Genomic DNA, 24,095 nt, shown 5'->3' with positions numbered 1-24,095 from the left:
ATTTTATTTGTGGTAGAGCATGCCAACTACAGGAGTTGGGGGACCAGTCTTCTTGGCAAGTGTACCACAAATTAGTCCCAGACCCTCCCCAGTTTCCTTCCCCTGCCCAATCTGTTGCTCTGTTTTCTGCTCCCTGCCCTTCCTACCCCTGTGCTGCCTGTCCCTTTCCTGATCAGCCACGTGCCACACAGAGGCTGCCCATGTTACTGGCATGCATGCTGCAGGTTGACTACCCCAATCTACAACATCATAGCAGCACCTCAGCAAAATCATGTGAATTGCAGTGTAGTACCATAATCATATACTACATATTATATGCTATGCCCATATCATGTACTAGATGATCTCTGGAGGTCCCTTCCAGCTCTATGATTCTCCATTGTTGTTGGTATGTTTTAAGTCTTATAACACAGCTATATCAGCAGCTCAGAAACACACAACAATATTTAAACAAGATAAGCACAACATGTTACTTATTATCTTATCTAGGCTAAGTACAACTAACTATTTGGATGGATAGAATACATTTCAATTCCTTCAATTTTTATCTGATAAAATTTGTAATCCATTTTCCTTTGGGTTTTTATCCTTTTGGTTTATTCAGGCAAATTTTCCACTGAACTTGACTTTTACATTAATAAAGACCATAAAGGTGTCCTGAATGAAAATAACTAGGGTTTGTGATTCCTGATCGTTGCCACATTTTTACTTAGATTTTGTTTCCTAAAATTATGATTTAAGAGTGCTGTAAAATTGCTGTATTTGTACATTTGTATGAAATGGCACAGTTTAGGAATTTAATCTGGACATTAGTGTTTAACTGTTTTTAACTCTGAATCTTTTCTGTCTCTCTGTCTGTGCTCAGGTGCTATCTGTGTGATAATGAAGTCCCGTATAGTAGTTCAACTCGCTTGGGCCAACTTGTGGATAATGTCAGAAAAGCTTGTGCTGACACACCACATACAGGTAACTTGTTTGCAGTGTCCAGAGCCCTGGAAAGCACCTTGAACAGACTAGACAGTAGAATAAATTAAGAGTCTACTTTAGCTGTGAAATTTTTAAGCATTGTTATATTTCAGTGTAACTTTTTGCAAAAAGATTTAGAAATCTTCTAAGCAATAGCTCCCTAAGAATTTTTGCGACCTCACTGTACAAGTGACTCCTTTAGCTGGCAACATAACGCAAAGCCTGGTATAGGCAAAAACAAACAAAAACGCCTCTGCGATATTATTGTACAAGGTTCCCTGATCACCCAAGTTACCTACCACTGAAAGGTGACATGCTCTGTGCACCAAGGCAAAAGAGATTGGAACACCAATCGATATGATTTATGATGTATGTCTGCCTCATTTGGGTAAAGAGTGCTAAGCTTAGTCATGTAGTGCAAGACGTGCACCAAGTGCCATTTGCTGAGCCAGACCATATGTCCATCAAGCCCAGTACCCTGTCTCTCACAGTGGCAAAGTATGGAACATAAATTCATCTGGGGACAAACAATCCTCGACATACCTACAGGCTTGATAGCGCCAAACTGACTAGCACTATGACTGAAAGGGACCTAGGGGTAATAGATCATAGTGTGAATATGAGCCGTCAGGGCACACAGTACCCTGGCATGCATCAACCGATGCATCTCGAGCAAAACCAAGGAAGTGATTCTTCTGCTTTACTCGGCATTGGTGAGCCCGCAGCTGGAGTACTATGTCCAGTTCTGGGTGCTGCACTTCATCAAGGATGTGGAAAAGCTTGAGAGAGCTTGTAAGGCAAGCCATACAAGGAAAGGCTGAGGGACTTGGGCCTCTTCAGCCTAAAAAAGAGGAGGCTGAGAGGGGACTTGGTAGCAGCTTACTGCTACATCAGGGGAATACATCGAGGGCTCAGCGAACAACTGTTCACCAGGGCACCCTTGGGGAAAACCAGGAGTAGTGGTCACAAACTCCTGGAAGATAGATTCAGGCTTAACACTAGGAAAAACTTCTTCACAGTTTGGGTGCCCAGACTGTGGAATAAACTCCCTCCAGAGGTTGTACAATCACCTACCCTGGAAATCTTCAAAAGGAGACTGGATAGTCAACTCGCTGGGGTTACCTGACCCCAGTTGTCTTTCCTGCCTAATGCAGAGGGGCTGGACCCAGTGATCTTGTGAAGTCCCTTCCAGCCCCTTACAATCTATGAATCAATCTATGAAAAGGCCTAGCCTACTTAGTCTCTTCTCGTGCGTAAGCTCCTCTGTGCACCTAATTATCCTTATTGCCCTTCTCTACTTTTTCTAGTTCTTCTATAGCCTTTCAAAACATGGAGACCAAAATTCCACACAGTATTCAAGGTGTTAACACACCACAGATTCATAAAGGGGCATAATGGTACCTTTTTTGATTGGTTTATAATTTCCTTCTTAACTCCTGATATTTTATTTGCCTTTTTGACTGCTGGTGAACACTTAGCTGATATTTTTAGTGGGCTGTTTATGATTTCAAGATCTTTCCTGTGTAGTAACATTTTAATATAGAGCCCATCATGTATGTACATTTTTAGTTATTTTTTCCCCATATGTATTACCCAGAACTTACAAATGTTTGAATTTCACCTGCCATTTTTTTTTTGCTTATATACTCACTGTTGCAAGATTCTTCTGATTTTTGGTGCAACAAATAAAAAATATCCAAGCACATGCATTAGGTTGCAAGGCTTGTCTGTTCAATAACATTATTTATTCAGATATTGATGAGTACTTGCTTTTGCTTTTGCTTTTTGTAAGTAGCAGTTTAGGTGACCTAAGCACCTTTTTAAAAAAAAAAAAAGAAATGTTATACAATTAAATAATTAAGTGGTATAAGTTAAAAAATTTAATAATATCATTCTACTGCTCTCTTTGGAAATTTATAATAAAAATATAGGAATCTTTTTCACAGCTACCTTCTATTCACTGGATATACTTAAAAAGGTAACAATGCTTTTTGTCTTCAGCATCAGAACATCAAGAAAGCCAAGATTTTGAAAATAAAAAAACAGAAAAAGATAACAGAAATGAGCAAGAAAAAGAAAAAAGGGAAGGCATGATCAAAGAAGAGACTTCTTATCCAAATACCAATGCAGAAGTGATTGTGAAAGGACTTAGTAACCTGGGAAATACGTGCTTCTTTAATGCTGTCATGCAGGTACAGTGGGTAGTGTTGGAGTTGCTGCAGATACAGATTACTTTAAATACTGCACTGGCTTAAAAAAAAAAAATCAGAGCTTCACTTAGGGATGGCACAAACACACTGATAGATGCTGCTCCTGAAAAATTACAATTTAATTATATCTAGACAAGATAACAAAAGGGGCATGAGACAAAGGATAAGAGTTTCCAACAATAAGTTACTTAAGTTATAACTTGAATAAGATCTTGTCCTTGCTCACCCAACCCAGTGTCTGTATAGAATATCTAGCCATTTGGTGGCAGACTCTAGACAAAAAGCAGAAATGGGTTTGAAAAGAAGGAAGTTAGATAATATTGCTGTTCTGTGTTGAAGAACAAAATAGAATTTGTGGGAAAAAGATAGATAAATTCCCTGAAATTCATTATCACTTGCTCATCTGCCCATACTGTATATCACTTCAGTGTTTTCTTTTTGCTCCCTGATTTACCAGTTTTAATTTTACTACTCCTTTAACAGAATTTATCACAGACACCGGTCCTGAGAGAGTTATTGAAGGAAGCTAAAATGCCGGGAACAACCGTTAAAATTGAACCACCTGACTTTTCAACAGTATGTCCACTTTATAAACTAAAGTAACTTTTAGGTACACCAAAGAAACAAGCAGATCTTTGTCTGAATTTTTAGATTTTGAAGAAATTGAAGTGAAATGTTAATAAAGCCAAGATTTAAATTAATGGTAGTTTATCATTGGCTGCTGTGAAAAAAGGAATTTAGGAGTATTTAATAAGTTAAGGTGTTAAGTGCAGCTAATTGGCCCCTTTTAATTTTTAGGAATACCTCTGTTACTTCCAATTATATCTCCATTTTGTTTAAATATTTATTCATTGTATCATTACATTAGTGGAATGTGATCAACTGATCCAATATGGGCAAACTTTAAATTAGTGCATGTATTATTAATTGAAGAATAAAAATGTGATAAAAACCATCAGGACTGTTATATTTTTGAAAAATGTAACTCAAAGAAGCCTGGGAAATTTGGAGCTAAGATTAAACAAGTTATTCTTAGTCTTGAGTTTTGATACCAGGTAAAGGAAAATGGTTCTTCTGTAAGTTTGCATTATTAACTTATTGCTTATTTTGTTTTTTTTGTAAATCTTACTCTAACGTAATTGCTAGAATGCAATATAATGTAATCATACAGTCATACTCCTGGGTATGACTGTAAATTGCATCCGACTAGAGGGCCTGGTAGCAACATGGTGGGGATACTAATAGCAGGGTAGTTCCTATAAAATACCACAAAGTTGCAACCTCTGGAGTTAGGCGAGTATAGGGTACGTCAAAACCCTAGTCCCCACTGCCTTGTAGGTACCCCTTCTTTAGAGAGAGGCTAAGGGACATCACCCTGACAGAAACATGTCCTTGCTGCAGCATTAGGCAGTTAGCAGCAGTTTTTGTCTGTTGCTCTCTGGCATAAGCTACAGCCACCAAGGCACTGAATATCTGGCCTTTAGTTTCTGTCTCAGTGGTCTAAAGCGGGGCTGGTAGGTCTCAGACAGCCTCCATTCTTTTCCTAGGCATATGCTTCAAAGGTCTTGGTATGATGGTCTTAGGAATCCATACAAGCAGATTCATCAGGCACTTGACTAGACCTCTTACGTGTACACCATGATCCAGAGGATCAATAGCTGCCTACTACTCCATAATGGATATTCTTTTGAGAAGTTAGAATCCAGGTTTTGGGGTGCGCGGCTCAATCCAGAGGAATCGATTATTACTACTACTACTGAATTCAGAATGCGAAACTAGGTTTGTTTTTTGTTTTTAACAGGAGCCCCTAGTGATACAGCTTGAACAGCCAGGGCCCCTTACATTAGCCATGTGCCAGTTCCTTACAGAGATGCAGGAAACAAAAAAGGGAACTGTCACTCCGAAGGAACTCTTTGCTCAAGTTTGTAAAAAGTGAGTATCTGCCTAATGCACTTTATAGTGGGATTGGAAAAATAAAAAGAAACTTGGGTTAATGAGGCAGGAGCTCTACTCTTACCAGTAATGTTTTCTGCTACCATGAGTGCAATAGAAAATAACTCATTCATGTGATACTTCCAAACTTTTTCAAAGAAAGCAGCAGGGGCCAAAATATAAATAAGTAAATTTGGAGTGAAAGAAGTAAAATAAGGCTCTCTAAACTATTAAACTTCATGTTTTTCAGTGGTTCCTATATAAATGCACCAACTACTAAATGCTTAAAAATTTGCCTTGATCTCTTACTGGCAAAATTGAAAATGCTTTGCATCCTTTAATAGTATGCTATGTCATTTTCATTTTGTTTTAAACAGAGCAATACGATTTAAAGGGTACCAACAGCAAGACAGTCAGGAACTGCTCCGTTACTTACTTGATGGGATGAGAGCAGAAGAAATCCAAGTAAGTACTTTTGTTGTGGCAGTGCAAATGTTGTGTCTGTATTCAACAGCATTTAAATCAGTAGGCTTACAGGAAGCTTTCTGTCTTTAATGTATATTCTTTGCTATTTTGTAGTACGCATGGCAGCCTATAAGTAATTTTTTTGCATACCAAATTAAATTGTGTTAAGTTCTAGCCTTGTTTGTTTGCAGAGTTTTCTTATAAAAGTGTCCTGATAAAGCAAATTATTCCTCTGCATGTGAGGAGGAACAATGCAGAGGAATCCATTGTTTTCATTTGGGCCTTGGTTTGTAGAGTGCGTTATTCTCACACTAGTCAGTTCATGCTAAGGACGCTCTAATGTAGGGCATATTTCATGCATTTTATAGACAGTCATGTTGAATAAACATCTTTCTTCACCAATTATTAATTTGAAAGGCTTAATATAACTAAATATATGTTTAGGAATTAGGAAAGATAATTTCTTATAATGGAACATCTATTCCAGTGGTCAGCAACCCCTGGCATGCATAGCACACGAGGCCATTTTGGTTGGCATGACGCATCCAGTCCAGGCTCTGGGCAGCTGCCAGCAGCCATAAAATCTGGGCTGCTTGCAGCGGGGAGGTTGCAAGCCCTGCTGCAAGCAGCCTGGGATCCATTGTAGGCAGCAGCTGCGCAGAGCCCAGGCAGGATGTGGCAGGCAGCTGTGAAGCCTGCAGGTGGCTGCACTGGGGTCCAGAGTCCCAGCCCAGCTCATTGCTGCTTGTGCCTCAGGGACCAGTGTGGGGAAGGGGCTGGGGCTTCACTCTACTGCCTGGGACTACATGCCTGCAAAGCCTGGCATCCCCACGGGGGCAGAAGGGGAGTAAGGGGAGCACGTCCCTGTCCCCGTATTGCCAGGCCTGCCTGTGAAGGGCAGGGTTAGCTGCATGAGCGCAGCGGCTCTGCACAGGAAGGCTCCAGCTAGGTGGCTGCCCCGGGTGGTCCCAGAGGGACAACTCCTCCCACACCCCAGCTCTTCTAGGCTGGGCCGAGCTGTGCTGCCAGCCCCCACTCTCAATTCTGCTTCTGCTGCAGTGGGGTAGCACAGACCTCGGCCATGGCCCTTCCCGTTGCAGCCCATGGGGTCTTGGCAGGGTCTGCACTGCCTCTGTGTGTGTGGCCAGCGCCCAAACTGTGGTGGGGAAGGGGTGCCCGCTCACCTCCCTGTGCCCTGGTGCCTTCCATGCCGTGCCCCTGCAGCCACCATCACCAAGTAGGTCCAGGGTTTTGGACCCCAGTGCAGCTGCTTCCAGGCTTATAGCTGCCTGTTGCAAGCAGCCTGAGCTCTGTGGCAGGTAACAGGGGCCTGCCAAGAGCCTGGGCTGCTTGGAGGAGGCAGCCATGAGCCTGCAAGCAGCTGAACCGGGGTCTGGAGGCCCAGCCTCCCTTTTTGCTGGCAACTGCTGCCCATGTGTTCCAGGGAGCATGGCAGGGATGGGGCTGTGCTGCCATGACAAGGATTAGGCCCCTCAACTCCCCAGCTTTCCACCCTGGCACAACATCTTCAAAGTCCAGGTTCCCAGGTTTTTTGGTACTCAGGCCAAAAATGTTGTCAACCCCTGATCTGTTCACTTTTTACCTTTCAGCGAGTAAGTGTTGGACTACTTAAGATGTTGAATGTCTCTGATAGACAAAATGAAGAACTAAAAAAGAAAATTAAAGGTAAAATTCCAATTCATTAGATGTTCTGATAATTGAAACTGTAATGCTGCATTAAAATAACTCTGCATTTTTAATAATCTCACATACCAGATTAGAGGTACAGTAGCTTAAAAAATGTATTTTGAAAGTTATGATTATCCTATTTATTCAAAAGATCTGTTTATTCACTGCGAGTGAGATGCAGTAATGTAGCCCTTACAGCAGTGCTTCCCAAACCTTTTCCTCAGCATGACCCCATTTATGGCCCCATTTTCTCAGGATGGCCTGCTACCTCTGCAGCCTCATTCACTGATGTTGCCATGACCCACAGTTTGGGAACCGCTGCCTCAAGGCACCTTGCTATAGTTCCTGTGGTTTGAATTTGAACTTTGCTCTGGATTCATCCAGTTGCCCAGTTGACCAGATGTAAATGTATATCTGGCTATTTGGGTTGAGAAGTAGATGCCATTAGCTATAGAGACTGGAGTGCCTTAAACATACTAGCCTTATAGGGTTGCTATACTCAAAAGGACATTTGACCCTGGTTATCCTGAGTAAAGTGAGCAGATTTTGGCCACGTTTTACACTAATTTTAGTGCTTTAATGTCTTACCTGAGATCATGTAACCAGGTAAAATCTGTGTACCTTGCAAATAGATTACAACAGGAAGTACTTATCCACCACTGGTAGCCCATTATTACTGCAAGGAAAATTTTAAGCAGCAATGCACTGCAATGTTGCACATCATCTAGGATAAAAAATGAACAGGTTTTCTGTTTCAACATACCTACTGAGTTAAAAGTCCTGACTTTTGAACCAAAATTGATTTTACAGGTGTCCTGTTGACCAGCTCAGTGTTGTTTAGTTTGAGACGGTTGCTAAATTTAAAAATAATCAGCTATACTAATTTTATGAAGCTAGAGAGGGAAGGAAGGTATTTAAGAATCAGGTAACCTCTCTTCCACTCTTGCCTATCTCTTCCCTCACTCACAGAAATAATTTTATTCTGTAAAGCATTTTTTTTTCCTCCAAGAAAACTTAACACAAAGCAAAACTGCGCACACACCTCAAATCTTACACATGGTGTTCTCACTGTTGGTAATTCAACATACCAAATCCAAAGCAGGCATTACGGTAATGTTGTTATTGCATCTAGTTCATATTGTAAACTTTCTCATTTTCAGAGTATGAAAAGAAAAAGGGGATACAGACTTTTGTGGACCGGATCTTTGGTGGAGAATTAACTAGTACAATTATGTGTGAGGAGTGCAGAACTGTAAGTGAACTATCTGTTTTGAATGGTCAAAAGACCACATCTTATTATATAGAAAAAGCAAGAAATAATGTTGTGGACAGGATCTATTAGATGAGGATTTATGAACTTGATAGCAGCTTAACCCAGAAGGAGCTATACATTTCTCAAATTAAATTTGACAGAAACATGTTTTGATGTACAACAAAGCTACTCTTTTCTCTGAAAACTTGATGGTGGATGAGGGCTGAATGTTTGGGGAGGATAGCGTGGAAGATTTTTTTTTTTTTCTTCCAGTTCTAGAAAGTTGAATGTAGAATTATGTGTGTTAGCAGGAACTGTGACTTTGCATTCAGGTTCCTGTTTGTAAATGTCATTTTTATGATCACATAAGATTGTTTAGAATGCAGTTCCATGGATAGAGTAATAATAATAAAAACTAGTGTAGACTTTTTGAAGGTAATAAGGTGTGTAGTGTTGTTTCTGTATCTGTGTTTGTTTTTAAGTGCCTAAAGTTAGGAGAACTCGGAAGTCCAGCAGGTGCTGGTGCTCAGGCCTACTCGAAGTCAGGCCATTTATTTGTCTGTATGTGGACTTTAACTACTCAAAGTTCAGAGTTCATTTTAATGCTTGGCCCTAACTTTTGTTGGATATCTAACAAAGAAAAATACTTTTAAGGATATTAAGTAAAATCTGTTTGCTTAAGGTGTCCTTGGTCCATGAGTCTTTCCTTGATTTGTCACTTCCTGTATTGGATGATCAGGTAAGAATCTTTTTATACCATCTTTGTGCTGCCAGTTCAGCACTATTATTTGGATGCTAGAGAAATAATTTAAAGTCATAATAATAATTGCTTATAAATCTACACAAGAATAATGGGAGAATAAGAGTTGATGTGAGGACTACAAGTTATGCCTGCATTTGCTCTTCTTGGCAATTCATATCATGGTGGTAGAAACAGGTGAACAAACCACCAGAGGTGGTCTGTCATTTACTCCTCCTAAAGTAGACAGGATTTTGATCAGAGAATGAAATTTGCTATGCTGGAAGAATTTGTCACTGTTGTGAAAGACTGGCTTATAAAGACTTCAGTGTTCAAGTATTCATAATTCAGTTTCAAGAGTCTCTCATTTAAATAGATCATGTGACAGTGTGAATAGCCATGTATTTCTGAGACAAGCTAGATGACACTATTTTTCAGTTTCCTGCAATTTTTGTGTTGATGCAGTAAGATGAATTACAGTGGGTTAGCAAAGTACAGGCAGTCCTCAGACTTACAATGCAATTGGTTCCTGAAAACCACGTCTAAGTTGAAATGTCATAAGTAGGAACCAATTTTCCTATAGGAACAGTTGTAAAGGAATCAATCCCCCATTTATAATGCTCAATACAGTTGCGTCCAGCTGGTAAGTCCGTTGTGGTGGAAGGGAAGAGGTGGTGGGGGGCGGGCCTGCAGTGAGGGAGGGGCTGCGGCTGGGCAGGTGTGGGACTGAGCTGCAGCTCATGGGGGGATGGCGGGGGGACAGTGGCTCCCGCTGCTGCACGCTGCTCGTCTGGTGGCTGCTCCTGCTGCTTGTCCAAGAGAGACTGGGGGGAGGGGGGGTACCCCTGGATCTGTGCAGGACACGGCCAGGGCTGCATTGGGCTGTGCTAGGGACTGGTGGCAGCAGCACTGGGACCAGGGTCTATGCCCTCCTGCCACTCGCCCAGCCAGAGCCACTGTGCTGCCTCCAGACAAGCAGTGTGCAGCAGCAGAAGCCACCCTGCCCTCCCCGTGCCCCCCCAGCTGAGCTGTGGCTTCATCCTGTGCCTGCCCTGCTCCAGCTGGGTGAGTGGCGGAAGGGCATGGGGGGAACATGTGCCCCCAGGGCAGGGCAGGGCGAGTGGTGGAGAGAGGGGCTGTAGCCACCTGAAAATTTGCTGTAGCCCCTGCTGCCTACCTGGAGCACATCCCAGTGCAGCCCTGGCTCTGCCTACCCCTACCCCATGCAGATCTGGGGGCACATGCCCCCCCAGACAAGTGGCGAGACCAATGATGGGAACCACTGGATGAGCAGTGTGCTGTGAGAGGAGCTGCTGCCTTCCGCCCGCCTGCCCCCCCCATGAGTTGCAGGTTAGTCCCACAGCCCTAGTCCCTCCTTCACTGTGGGGGGTGTTGATGTGCCTCCCCATGCCCCTTCCCTTCCCCCTCCCCATCCACACCAGCTGGATGCAACTGTATTGAATGTCATAAAGTCAAAACCCATGTGTGGTTCATTGTAACTTAGTCACAAGTCGAGGACTGCCTTTAATGTGAATACTGTAGAAGAGAGGCAGTCAACCTGTGACACCTGTGGGGGGCAACTGTGTGTGGTGTGCAGGAGATGAGGAAGGGGACAGGCAACACAGTGGCAGAAAGAGCAACAGATCAGGAGTGGCACTTGAGGATGCGGGGCTATTTTGTAGCACACCTGCCTAAGCCCACTACATTAGAACCTGGGTCATCCATATCTAGGTGGTCACAACCTGCTTGGTTCACAGTAGGTTGGTGAATTAAAGGCAAACTGCAGAGCTGTTTGTTCTAAAGGGCACTGCTTTCCCAGTCAATTGGAGCTTGTCAGCAGTCCCATGTACCCATTGGGTGAAGACTTTGATATGAAAGCCTCAACAAAAAACTAGATCACCTCAGTACCCCCACACAGATGGTATGTATGACACTGAGATGGGTCATAAGGCCTTACCTTTTGTGAGGGTCACAGAACCTACCTCTACAAACTGCTAGGTTCTTTATAACTGATGAATCTGAAAAGTCACCACAGGCTGGTGACCAAAATGAAAGTTAAAAGTGTTCTCTCTCCATCTGCACCTCCTGGCATATGTGGATACAAACAAACTGCATAGAGCTATCTGTCTTAATGTTAACTAGCAAATAAAGGGTCTGATTCTGGAAATGCTTATTTAACATGAATAGGTTAATTGAAGCAGAGATGTGGGTTTTCCACAAAAGTTTGAAGTGAAAACTTTTCTGGAAAATTGTCCAATGCCCCAAGTCAAGTGTGATCTGATTTAGCACGTTTATCTGACTTGTATTTAGTAAACAAAACTAAAAAAAAGTACCCCCATGTTAATTTTATGTCCCAATAACCACAAGTATTTGAACTGAAATATTTGGTTAGGGAAAAAAAATAAGTACAGAACACTTAATGTGGTCTAGATGTTATATTCAAACAAATTCAAAGCTTTATGTGGAAATAAATTATTTTTAAAGACAATACACAATAGCATGCACTTCCCTTACATTGTCTCTTTAAATTTAAGAAAGAAAATGAAGGCACTGAAAACTGTTGACTAATTTTAGCACACCCAAAGAACTGTGCATGACATGCCATGGTTGCCCACTCACTCACTTCAACAGAGTTTAACTCTCTTCCACTGAAGTCATCGCAGCACGTCCAGTTTCACTGTCGCTATCTGTAGAATCACTTGCACTACTTGTTAGTTCCATTTCGGAATCAGACTGAGACAAATCTGATTCATAACTACTTGAACCACATTCTCTTTCGCTAAAGGATGGTTTTACCAACGAGTCTATGGGCATGGGCAGCTTATCATCATCACACTGCATCTTCTTCACTAATTGTGCTTCTGACTGATTCTCCAAAAGCAAGAGATTTTGAGAAAGGGAAACAAGCTCAGCGGTGCGTTCATTTGTTGTTCTATTCCTCCTTTTTGTCTTGATTGAGCTGAAAGCCTTCCAGTTCCGTTCACAAGAAGCTGCTGATGGTGAAATGCTTAGGATCCTTAGAACAATCCTGGACAAGTGTCAAGTGTTACAGTATCCCTTCCACCATGTGAGAGGAGACATATTCTCTGCTGCCTGCCAAGCTTGCCTAATGTTGTATTGGCATCCATTCATTGTTACCAATGAATTTTATGAAACAATGAATTTTTAGAAATGGAAAATTTCCCACAGAAACAAAGCACTGGAAAGTTTTCCACCCCACATCTCTGCATTGAAGACATTCTAAACTATCCCAAATTTTTCTTCTCTTCATTGAGCTTAATGAGATTCATATCTATAAAACCTGAGTGATATTGTGCTTTTCAGATGCGTAGGGCTTGGTTCTGCTGGTTCTTTTGGCATTAATATAACACTTAACGAATCTGTTCATGGCACAAGAGCAACAGGATTGGGCTCCTGAATCATGTTTGTATGTGTTGTGCTAAAAGAGTCAAAAACCTCACTTCCTACTTTAGAACAGATTTGGATAACAGAACTCCTTGCAGGCTGGATCTATCCCACTACATGCATTGGCCCCAGAGGTGGTGGTGGCAGCTTGAGAGACTTCAGCCAGGTACCCCTCACCAGAGCTGGAGCTACTGATTGCTATGTCCCCCTGGATTCTGCAGCAGCCTGCTACCCCCTGGCCACATCCCCAATTTCCAGTGACCAGCAGGCTGGATACAAAGGCTCCATAGGCTGGAGCCAGCCCACAGGCCATATGTTTGACACTCTATATTACACTGCTTAATAAGTCGTATCGCTCTGAAAAACTTTTCAGTAACATACACAGTGCTGTGTAATGTTAAAACTTTAATTTTGTATTGATAAAATAAAATGTCTCTCTGAAGCTTGTCATGGTACCATTGTTATGATTTTGCTTTCTTCAAGAGTACTAAAAGTACAAAAGAAAGAAATGCTAAAAAAGCAAAGGAAAAGGAGACTGATGAAGAAGAGGATGATGACAAACATAATGACAGTTATATGAAGGAGCGGGAGGATCCTGGTGCCAGTAAGCACCACCAGAAAAAAGCAAAGAAACAGGCTAAAAAGCAAGCCAAGGTTGGTTATTTGTCAGGGATGGGGTGTGTCCCAGGGAAGAAGGAGAATAAAGTACTCAATGTTATTCAACTTACCTTGACATGTAAAATAATCTGTTCACTTTTTTTGCTTAGTCTGTTTTATGAGTTGGGGGGACAATTGCATGAGGACAGTTGCAAATTTCTCCCAACCCAATGGCAAAACTGTAAGAAGCAAAAGTTTTATGCATTTTACTTATAGAGCTGTAGCACTAAGCATTCACTTACTTGGGTAGGGTTGGAGTTTGATTGTAGCTCTGGCTTTCCTCCTGTCAAGTTACTGCCAAAAAAAAAGGGGGGGGGGGGAGAATGTTTCTGGAGTACAAGCATGAAAACATGCTGGAGCCACAAACTCAGATCTGGATTGGAAGAGTGATTGGGGATATGCGGGGGGAGAACACTATCCAAGTAGCAGAGCGAGAATGATGCTGTACACTCCAACTTTTAGCTTGAGGGTCACAAATAATTTCCCCTGCTTTAGATGAAGCTTCTACTGTTGATAACCATTTTTAAGAATGTATTTCCTAAAGAAAGCGCTTAGCAGTTTAAAATATTGCAACTCTTTTTACTCTTTTATAATGCAGTTTATATTAACCTACATATTTGGATTTGCAGAATCAGCGTCGGCAGCAAAAACTTCAAGGAAAGGTGCTTCAGCTAACAGAAGTGTGTGTCACAGAGGAATCTGAAGAAAACTTAGAGACTAACAAAGAAACAAAGGCAGAAGAAATGAACTCTGAAGTCACAGACTTAAAGCAGGAAGAGGAGCCTTCAAATCAGTGTAAAGAATTATATTTAAATCAAAAAGACTTGAATAATAAAGAGAACTGTACAGACACACAGAGTGAGCACGAAAACATAGGAAATCCAGAACAAGAATGTTTAGAAAATGAAAACAATGTAGCTGACCCTTTAGGAAACTTAATTTCTACTGCAGAGTGCATCAGTGGACTTGAAGATCTGCCTTTTGAGGAAGATGATCATGTAGAAGATGAGGCACTTGCTACTAGTATGTCAAAACTACAGTTGGATGCTGCTTCTGACATTGATATGGATACTTTGGATGAATTTGATACTGCTCAAACAAAGATATGTGAAGTGGTGAATGAGGACCCAGAAACGGCTTTTTGTACTCTCGCAAACAGGGAAGATCTAAACATAGAAGAAGGTTCAATCCATCTTTGTTTATATCAGTTCACTCGTAATGAGGAACTCAGTGAAACCAATAAACTGCTCTGTGATGTATGTACAGAAAGGCAATATGGACCAACAAATAATGGAAAAAGTATGATAACTAAATTTAAAGAAGAAAACGTTTAAATGTGTCCATATCTCCTGTAATTTTCCTGGAGTGTATGGTGTATGCATTTTAAAAGGGGGTTTGCGCAGAGTTTCTCTTGGACTAGTTTTTAAAAGCCAAATTGTGAGCAGCTAACTCTTTACTTAGTGTTCCTTTAACTTCACTGGAAATATTCCTAAATTCTTACCTGTGTAGAGAAAGGGGGTATGGACAATAGTAAGATTGAATGTAAAACACTTTTTTTTTTAATATTTTTTTAGGCTATACGAATAAATGCAGGAATGTTTGTCTAGTATATACACAACTTAAGTGTTAAAACTGCTGGAGAACCTGAATTATGTAATAACGTGTTTCAGGGATGTAGGTTGTAGCCATGTTGGTCTAAGGGCGTAGGCAGACAAGGTTCTTTGGGTAAATCCAATATGTTTTATTAGACCAACTAAAACATGTTGGGATAACATGCTGGAATTTTCCCCAAATTAAAAAAAAGCACCATACAGCATCTAACTTTGCAGAAGTCTTAAAGAGGAACTTGTTAGAATTAATTCTGTATGAATTTCTGCTGATGAGACTCGATAAGCTCTCAACCTTTTAAACAGGAACAGCATGCCAGGAAATAGCAGCTTGTAAAGGCTTTTAGTTTTGGAGAGGAAACTTTGATCTAAATGTATTGCAATACTAGATTCTGTTAAATTGTTAGTTTGTACATAATCATTACTGTAATTTACTGCACACTAAAGAGACTTTTGATGTTAGCATACTGTTTTTGAATGGCTAATCAGCTATGTTTATTCTTTCTTTTTTTCAGGTGAAAAGAAGCCTGTTTACACTAATGCCAAAAAGCAAATGCTGATCTCTCTTGCGCCTCCAATTTTAACACTTCACTTAAAGAGATTTCAACAGGTATTCTTAACTCAGAATTTAGTATTTCTAGTGAATATGGGTTCTTAAAGAGTGTTACAGTATAAATGGATCTTTCTTTTCTGATATTGTTTTTTGAACTAGAACATTCCTTTCCACTGTTAGAAATAATACCTAGGAAATACCCCTGGTTTACTTATTCATGATTTACTGCTATTATTTGGTGTAATCTACTACTGTTACTGGGTAGAATAGTTCTTTTTTGTCTCTCTGCTGACGTTTAAGTCCATCATGCCTCTCTCCATTGTGGCGGGGGGGGAAGGGTGTCTCCCACAGCCAATCTCACATACTGTAAAAGCGGCCATGCTGGCGCCTGCCCCCCTGCCCACCAGTTAAATAGGGAGTGCAGCCTGACGGGGTGCACTCAAGAGGTGCGCATGGGTGCACATGCACCCCCTACACGTCACCCCTGAGTCCATTATACTGAAGCTGGTAGCAAAGAGCCCAAAATTGAAAACTATAGAAACAGTGGTAAGCTAGAAAAGAAGAGAAGGCAGTCAACTGAAAAGCATTGTTGTAAAAGTTTAGTTATATAAAGCACATGCTCTGGTTAAACGATTAGTAGAGTAGAAAGGTATCTAGGTAAAGAAGGAGAAATCTAGAAAAGAACAAGGAACTGTGCATATGATCTAATTCACACAACCTGGCAGATAGGGGAGCAGAAAGCAAAGCAGCAGAAGGGGATCAGAGGGTACTCAGGGAGGGTGTGGGGCTCACTTGTGGCACACCTGCCAAAAGGGTTGGCATCCACCAATCTAATGGGTACATGATTATTTTTAACTTTAATAACATAAGAGTTTCAACTAGGACGTGTTGAGCTGTGGGATATTATTGGGCCTTTTACCACTTCCAGTCCATCACAAAACCCTTTCATTTAGACTGGAACCTTTTCCCTCCTTTACTTCTAATAATTGCTGAGAAGGTCTGCATCCATGCAGTATAGAACCAAGTTATACAGTGAAGCAGCGTAGGGAACAAGTGGGAAAATAGTTATGGAAGCATAGCCATTGGAAGAATATGCACATTTTTTTAAGCTCACCTGAAGGGGAGGGAGGAGGGACCTTTAAAATGCTGGCATTTTTTAAACTTGAGTCTAAAACACTAAAAAAACAAAAAAACCCAAAAAAACAAATTCCCCACAAGAAAACCCTTGCTCTGACCATGCTTTGTGTGTGTGTCGGGATTTAAAGTCCTGCCTTTTGTTTTTGTTTAATCCTACTTTTAGGCTGGATTTAATTTACGGAAAGTTAACAGGCATATAAAGTTTCCAGAAGTAATAGACTTGGCTCCTTTCTGTACAGTTAAATGCAAGGTAAGTAAAACAAACCCCCCCCCCCCCCCCCCCCCAAAAAAAAAACCAAACACATCTTTGAGAGTCTCCTTTCCTTCTTCCCCCAAGTGATTTTGTTCAGTTAGTTGGGCCAATATGACTGGTCTTTTTCAGAGACTGGCTTGGTGTCAAAACTAAATCCTCTGTTACTCAAAACTGCCCTCTACCCCACCTCAACCTCTGAGACAACCTGTGGCTAAATAGGATTGGCTGCATGTAGGCACAGGTGAGCTTGTGATAAAGCTTTTTTCAAGCATGTTGGTTTTTAGGCATAGTAAGTTGGTCAGTGAAGATTTAGCAACACAAACATCTTCTGAAAGCTGTTCTGATTTTACACAACAATGAGATTGGAAGACACACCAGCTAAGCTGGCATCCTTCTATTTTTACCTTGCTAGTAACGTAAGCAAAACTTTCACTTCTGCAGAATGTGGCTGAAGGAAATTCAAGAGTACTGTACTCTCTCTATGGGGTTGTTGAACATAGTGGCACTATGCGATCTGGCCACTACACTGCCTATGCCAAGATGAGAGCTATGAACAACCATCTTTCTGATCTTGTCCTTCATGGAGAAGTTCCCCAAGGTAGGCATAAGTAGTCTAGCTTTAAATAGATTCCTGTAGGACAATAATGGATTGTAATAATGTATCTGTCTTTCTCTTAAAACTCTGTGTTCCACAGCTTCAGAAACTGAATCTGCAAAAGGACAGTGGTTTCATATCAGCGACACCCATGTGCAAGCCGTGTCTACATCTAAAGTGCTGAGTTCACAAGCGTATCTCTTGTTTTATGAGCGACTGCTTTAACTAATATGAGAAAAGCCACCTGACCGAACACTTCATGGATTTTAAACTGATTTAAAATAAAGTGATACATTGAAGAGAACTGCTCTCAGTCCTAGTCTATTAGACTTGAAGCTACTGTAAACAATTTCAGAAATCCCAACATTACCTAGAAGCACTAACTGATGACATGACTGAATGATACTTCTCCAATAGCTGCACTGGTTTTTAAATAAAACCACTTTGTTCCTAAATTACAGCTTCAGATCTGGAATCGTTTGTTTTCAGTAATGGCTACTCTGCTGGCAGTGAACAAATGTATGCTTTTGAACTCCTCCTAGTTTCTTGACTAAATTATGCCAGTGGTGTTTGATAAACAAAGCAACTTTTCTGGATTGAAATGCTGACACACAGGAAAAAGCATGGGATTTGCCTATCCATATTCTCCTACTTAAACTCCAGAATTATCTTTAAAAATTATGTTTAGATTTTTGTATTTACTTTGAGGTATACTCCCCAGTTTATACAATATTGATTTCTCACCTTCTGCTGGTAGGTAGTATTTCATAAATAATTGGTCCAGAGGTGTTTTTGTTGAAATTTTTAGCTAGCATTTCTATTATTTAAAATAATCCATTCTCTCAAGAGGCTATCAAACTTGTCATCTTCACTTCTGATTTAATTTTCATCCAGTCTGAAAAACATCAGAGCTATCACCTTACCATTCTAAAACGGTTCGCAATACTAGCACTCAGATCCTGACACTGCAGCTGCTTGCAGACGTTAAAAAAAAAAAAAAACCCCAAACAAACTAAATAAAACCAAAAAAACGCATGCTTTGCTGGATACAGTGCATTACTTGACTGGGCTCCGTAGCATCTATAAATCAGACACTTCAGCGGGGCTTTTTGATGTTTTTAGCTAAAGCTGATTCAATCAAGGATTAGGTGAGTACCAGAAAAGCCCCACTAAAGCACCCAATCTATACAAATGTTAGGTGAGCCAGGTCTAACTAACGCACTTGTTCTTCCAGGCATGTACTGGATGTGGTGTGTCGAATTTAAAGTAAAGCACCATCATTTTTTTTACGAGTCTCCAAGCACCTTAAGTGAACATTGGCAAAGGCCCTTCTTAGTAGGCACTATATAAACGTACAATAAACTAATCTTAACACTGACAGAAGCTGAGATAGTAATTGTAGGAAGCCACAACTATTGTGTCTAAGTTTGCATCAAAAATATATATAAGTAATTCCAAAGACAATGTCCTAGCTATTTGACTGCAGGACTTCAAGTGACTTACTGGCTACAGAGGTTTGGCCTAAATCTGGCATGCTTCCTGACTTGTAGTGGGGATCTGAGCCATCTCTCTAACCTGGATGCTGTACGTTGTTAACCCCTGCTATAATGTGCGCACACAGTAACTTTAAATAATCTCAGTTTCAAAATCTGTATCATAAGTCCCGTTGCCCTCAAAATCTCTAGAAATCACTGCTCACTTAGTTTCTCCCTCTCCAGTACCTCTGTAAGTTTAGGGGACAGACATCATTTTAAGCAGTATTTAAAAGGAGAGGGAGGGACTGGCTGTATGCATCAGCTATTTAACAGCTAAAACTTAAATCTTTTCATACATAAGAAAGAAGCAAGCTAAGCCACTGTAATTTAAACCTGTTTTGTTCACATTTAAAATTATATTGGTATAGTTCTGTAATGTATATACTACTGTACTAATACAATAATATTATAGTACTGTTTATACTACTATGTAGTCTATACCAGCAGTTCTCAAACTTTTGCACTGTACGTCCCAGTTAAAAAAAAGTCCTGGTCCCACCAGTTGAAGAGCCGGGTCCCCACTGGTTGAGAGAACCTGGTCTATATTACTGCCAGGGTGGATAAAAATCAATTGAAATTTAAAAAAATTAAAAAGCAGATTTTTTTTTTTTATTTAATCTTGATTTTTTTAAAGATGTTTTTTAAAAAGAAATCTATATAAAGATAGCTTTAATTTAAGCTATGGTAAAGCTCAAAGATATAATGGAATAGAGATCATAACTTCTAATTATATACTATTTGGAGACAATATATTCAAGTAACCTTTCTAGAAAAGTTTTATAAATAGGTCACAACAGGCTATGGACTATATTAGGGGCCCAATTTTACAAGGTTCTCAGAGGCTCCTCTCTATAGATTACAAAAGATTAAAGAAAACCACTCTACCCAATGGTAGAACCTGTTTACCATTGCTGAGTCTATGAAGTGCTCTGTCTAGAAGATCCCATTAAGGATTTCTGTGATGCTTAGTATCAGTTCTCAAACTCTGGATTTCCATCTCCAGAGATAATATCCTTGTTAACAGCAGTATATGGCAATGAGATAACAGACCTGTTTACCCCACTCATCAAACCCTCGTTTCGCTGCAATTTTGTGTACAGAGTCAAGCTCTTACCTTTCTTGAAACTACTTTCAGAGAAGTTAAATTAATAAAGAATATCAAACAAGAATGCACTTTTTGCAGAAAACAACACTTAAATTGAGGATTCCTGACTAGTGTTTTAAATCAAATCCACCCTAACAACTATAACATTGTGTCATCTGACCATGCCCTACTTCCACAAATAAGATGTTCTGCATTTAATTTAACATGAAATGAAATATGTATGAGTTAAACACCATATGATTTAAATACAACTTTAAATTTAATCCACATGAAATTGGGTAAGAACTAGGGATAGCACCAGTTTTTTTTAAGACAGAAGTCAACTATTTTAGGCCTCCTAACTTTTTAATAGCCCTTGATAAGGAGAGAAAGGAATGCTTTGTATTCAAAGCTTTTTGAGGTTTTTTTTACATCTGAGTCCTTATTTAGCTAGGACTTGCATTAACAGCTCTGCATGTTTCTTCCTTCTTTTAGATGGCTTGCTTGCTCTGTACCTCAGACCTCTCTTGGTAAATTCTAGCCACATCTTTTAAAAGATTTAACTATCATAGATATTTTTAAGATAGAAGCTAATGGCTGTACAAAATGCATCTCAAGTGAAAAGCTACCACTATGAATAGCTAGGCAGCTCTGCTGTATATTATTTTTAGGATTCCAAAGAAGTGCTTAAAAACTCTCTCTCAATATTTGCAGTTTTAACACAGGAGGAAACTTTGATTAACCTAAAACAATGAAAAAAAAGGTTGGTGCAAGGTGAAAAATATTGCCCTGGTTCCCCCTGCCTTGTGGAGCAGAGCACAGCCCAACAGCAGACTAGGACTAGCTTCTTGGAGCACAGCCCAGCCCATGCAGATCCAGGGGCAGACGCTCACACTCCCATGCCCTCCTGGACCAGCAGCAAGAGCCCACAGAGGGGCCACCGGAAAAGTAGCTCCCAGACCAGCAGCACAGTGTCAGGAGTCCCCCTCCCCCAGTCCTGCGCCTCCCTACTCCCTCTGGGCAGCTTAGTCCCAGCCCCTCCCTTTCTGTGGGGGCATTGGTCTGCCACCCTGCCCCCCATGCTCCTTCCTTCTCCCCTCCGCCCACCACAGACTTACCAGCTGGAGGCAGCTGTGTCCAGCATCCTCAAGGATTTTTGCCTGTATAGTCTATGGCCGAATCTCTCCAAATGATTTGGAGGCTTCTGATTTGATTCGGACCTTTTAATGAGTCTCCAGATTCAATTCAGATTCAGCTGCCAAATTGGGCTGAATTTCCTCCGAACTGAATCAACTACCAAAGCTTCGCACAGCCCTAATGTCCAGCACTTTACTGATTCCACTCCCCTCTCCTGAATTCAAAATTAAAATCACAGATGCCACTTAGTTTTTTTTTACATTAGGAACATAGGAGTTATGTTAGTTATTCAAGAGGCAAGGCTTTTTTTTGAGTGGTATATCTTTTACTGAACCAACTGCATGCTTGGGATAAAGTTAGACAAGCATTTGAATGCAAAGTCCTAATGAGAATGCCTTGCATTTGAAAACATATCTAACTTTATCTAACCATGCAGTTGGTCCAATAAAAGATACCACCCAAAAAAAGCCTTGCCTCTTGCTTAATTCCTGGACCATCAACACAGATACAAAATCCCTCCCACACTACCAGAACATAAAGAAATGCTTTAAATAACTTAAGTCAGATTAACACTTAGAAAGCAAAATCAGTTTATCTTGCAATATGAAGAGAAAACAAGGTTAAAAGATTATTTAATGGAATAAATGGTCTAACAAATTTTATACTGCAAGTGCATTTATTGAAGTGGTAGAGATTCTGCACTTTTTACTAGACAGTCTCATAACTTAATGTGAGGAATAAGACATCAGAACATGCCCCAACTGGAGTACTACAAAACACACACAACCCTATTTTATTTAGGAAGTACAGTTAAACTGTTCAATCATTTTGGTCTTCATCCCAATCTTTCTTTCCTGATGGAGGTTTGGGTCCACCAGCTGGTTTTGCCATGATGATCTTTAAAATAAATAAATAAATAAAATAATACATTACATAACTATTTGGGATTTTTGTGGCCTGCATCATGCACTTAAATCCTCATTCACTAAACTCATGCAGGCTCAATATTTTCACACCCTTACAAACTCATGAATGTGTCTTATTATTTGTATATTAGCCAACAATTCAAAAACTTAAAAACGTCCTCGGTTACATCTTTAATAACTGGCAATGGGGTGGTCAGCAGGTGCCACAAAAGAACCTGTTTAAATCTCAGGTTTGCATGCAACTTATAGCCTTACCCCTAGAAAAAAAAAATTGTCTAGTTTGCAGAATACAAACTAGTGAGTAGGATACATGCAAGATATTTTGAGAAGTGTTTAAACACTTTTTAAAACTAGGAACTGTTTATTCTTAAATCTCTATCTCCAGAAATCAGAATTTCACAGCATGACACAGGCTGCCAGTTTTTTTCCTGCTAGAAGTTAATTTTAAGTAACTGTTTGCTGTAATACAGTAAAAAGCTAGAACTTTGGTCTACTTGTTCTGCTTACCCCACAGTAAAATTCTAGTAATTCAAATTAAGGTACAATTTGTGGAAGACCACAAACAGATTGTTAGACAGTGACACTGCCCATACAAGTGCTCTTGAAAGCAAGCGAGAGATTAGCTTTGTGACTGTAAATGCATTCATGCAAAAAACCCTCTCCAGTAGCAAGTTGCACCGGACCTTACTGCACACTATTCTGCAGTTTCATCTTTCCAGTCATCCTTATCCCAAAGGCCTTGTTTGGGGGCTTTTGGACCACCTGCTGGTTTTGCCATAATAATCTACACAAGTTGCATAAGCAAATATATTATTTATAACATTACTTAAAATTCCATGTCATTTTAATTACAAAGAACCATACTGGAGTTCTCCTTCCGTTTTAAACCATAGGAAGTACTTTTATTAATGAAAAATGGAAGCCATCTTCTATTGAGATAAGATATGTATCTTCTTTAACTCGTAGCAGAATAGAAAACTTCATTGTCACAAGTGAAAAGAGCAAGAAACCACAGGCCAGAGATTAAATCAAACATGATCATCTTACAGAGTATGGTTACATGCTCCACTGTTTCAGGACTTGAATACAAATAATGCATCTTCAGGTTACCATTTTGTTTTTAAGGCCTTGTGTATCTTACAAGAAGATCTCATAGGCATTCTATGCAGCAAGACAACCATTTCAATATTATTGCTCCTAAGGGCAGATTTTCAACCTACCTGATCTACTCTGAGCACAGTTATTGCAGCATTTGTAGCCAGCTTGATAGCCCAGTGCTTTCCAAGGTACGTGTCTAACACACCGGCTTCCAACATATCCTTCACAGCTGCAGCCTCAGCCTGTCACCAGAAAAAAATAATTAAATAAAATAAAATCTCTTCAAAGCTTCTCACCTAGTTTCCCCTTCACTTCAAAGTAGATCTTCCTGCATTTTCCTGAACACCAGTTGTCTAATGGATGCTAGGGGAATAGTGCTTCTTCCTTGATTTTATGTCCTTCTAACAAATAAGATTTCCAACCAACTTAAATAAATAAATAAATGGAATTACCAGAGGTATCTTTCCCCAGAACAGAGCATAGCCTCATTTCACCTACACAAAACTATGCTCACCCTGTTTTTAATGCTGGTTTATCTGCTGTTGAAGAACTACAACTTTCCTATACGCTGTTCCTTATTTATGTGGTAATGTAATTCTTATCCGTTAAGTGTTTAATGAATTGGACACTGTTGCACACCACCAACCACTATAGCAGCACCTTGTATATCAGCTTCCACGCGGCAGCTTCTCCACAGTAAAAGAAATCACACTCAGGCGTCTTCCATAAAAATTAGCACATTTTTCAACCCTTTTGACAACCAGCTAGTGACCACGGGAACAGGATTGAGAGGTCTGGAAGCTCCCAGTTATGAACTGGCATGAAGGCGACAGTTACAAAGTCATCTCACACTTG

General features: G+C 40.3%; 2 protein-coding genes across 4 annotated transcripts in view; one reads left to right on the top strand and one right to left on the bottom strand.

Moving 5' to 3' along the window:
• USP16 (ubiquitin specific peptidase 16) overlaps nucleotides 1-17,911 on the top strand; it is a 26,917-nt gene extending 9,006 nt beyond the window's left edge. For both annotated transcript variants that reach the window (XM_006021384.3, XM_025201334.1), the window contains 14 exons: nucleotides 866-966; nucleotides 2,968-3,158; nucleotides 3,660-3,752; nucleotides 4,978-5,108; nucleotides 5,486-5,573; nucleotides 7,184-7,259; nucleotides 8,423-8,514; nucleotides 9,197-9,253; nucleotides 13,142-13,312; nucleotides 13,945-14,614; nucleotides 15,438-15,532; nucleotides 16,776-16,862; nucleotides 17,307-17,463; nucleotides 17,561-17,911. In XM_006021384.3, coding sequence (XP_006021446.1) covers nucleotides 866-966; nucleotides 2,968-3,158; nucleotides 3,660-3,752; nucleotides 4,978-5,108; nucleotides 5,486-5,573; nucleotides 7,184-7,259; nucleotides 8,423-8,514; nucleotides 9,197-9,253; nucleotides 13,142-13,312; nucleotides 13,945-14,614; nucleotides 15,438-15,532; nucleotides 16,776-16,862; nucleotides 17,307-17,463; nucleotides 17,561-17,685 — 2,134 coding nt within the window. In that variant the 3' untranslated portion in view covers nucleotides 17,686-17,911. The remainder of the gene's footprint in view (nucleotides 1-865; nucleotides 967-2,967; nucleotides 3,159-3,659; nucleotides 3,753-4,977; nucleotides 5,109-5,485; nucleotides 5,574-7,183; nucleotides 7,260-8,422; nucleotides 8,515-9,196; nucleotides 9,254-13,141; nucleotides 13,313-13,944; nucleotides 14,615-15,437; nucleotides 15,533-16,775; nucleotides 16,863-17,306; nucleotides 17,464-17,560) is intronic.
• Nucleotides 17,912-21,724: 3,813 nt separating this feature from the next.
• CCT8 (chaperonin containing TCP1 subunit 8) overlaps nucleotides 21,725-24,095 on the bottom strand; it is a 15,568-nt gene continuing 13,197 nt past the window's right edge. The window contains exons 14-16 of one of the 2 annotated variants that reach the window (XM_025201326.1): nucleotides 23,363-23,482; nucleotides 22,826-22,926; nucleotides 21,725-22,113 (exon numbers count right to left, since the gene is read on the bottom strand). In XM_025201326.1, the coding sequence (XP_025057111.1) occupies nucleotides 22,837-22,926; nucleotides 23,363-23,482 (210 nt within the window). In that variant the 3' untranslated portion in view covers nucleotides 21,725-22,113; nucleotides 22,826-22,836. The remainder of the gene's footprint in view (nucleotides 22,114-22,825; nucleotides 22,927-23,362; nucleotides 23,483-24,095) is intronic. The other variant, XM_006021378.3, reaches the window with a different exon arrangement.

This window comes from Alligator sinensis, unplaced genomic scaffold, assembly GCF_000455745.1.
Source record: "Alligator sinensis unplaced genomic scaffold, ASM45574v1 scaffold373_1, whole genome shotgun sequence".
NCBI lineage: Eukaryota > Metazoa > Chordata > Crocodylia > Alligatoridae > Alligator > Alligator sinensis.
Note: the sequence above shows the minus strand (reverse complement) of the source record. Positions and strands in the feature narration are given on the sequence as shown.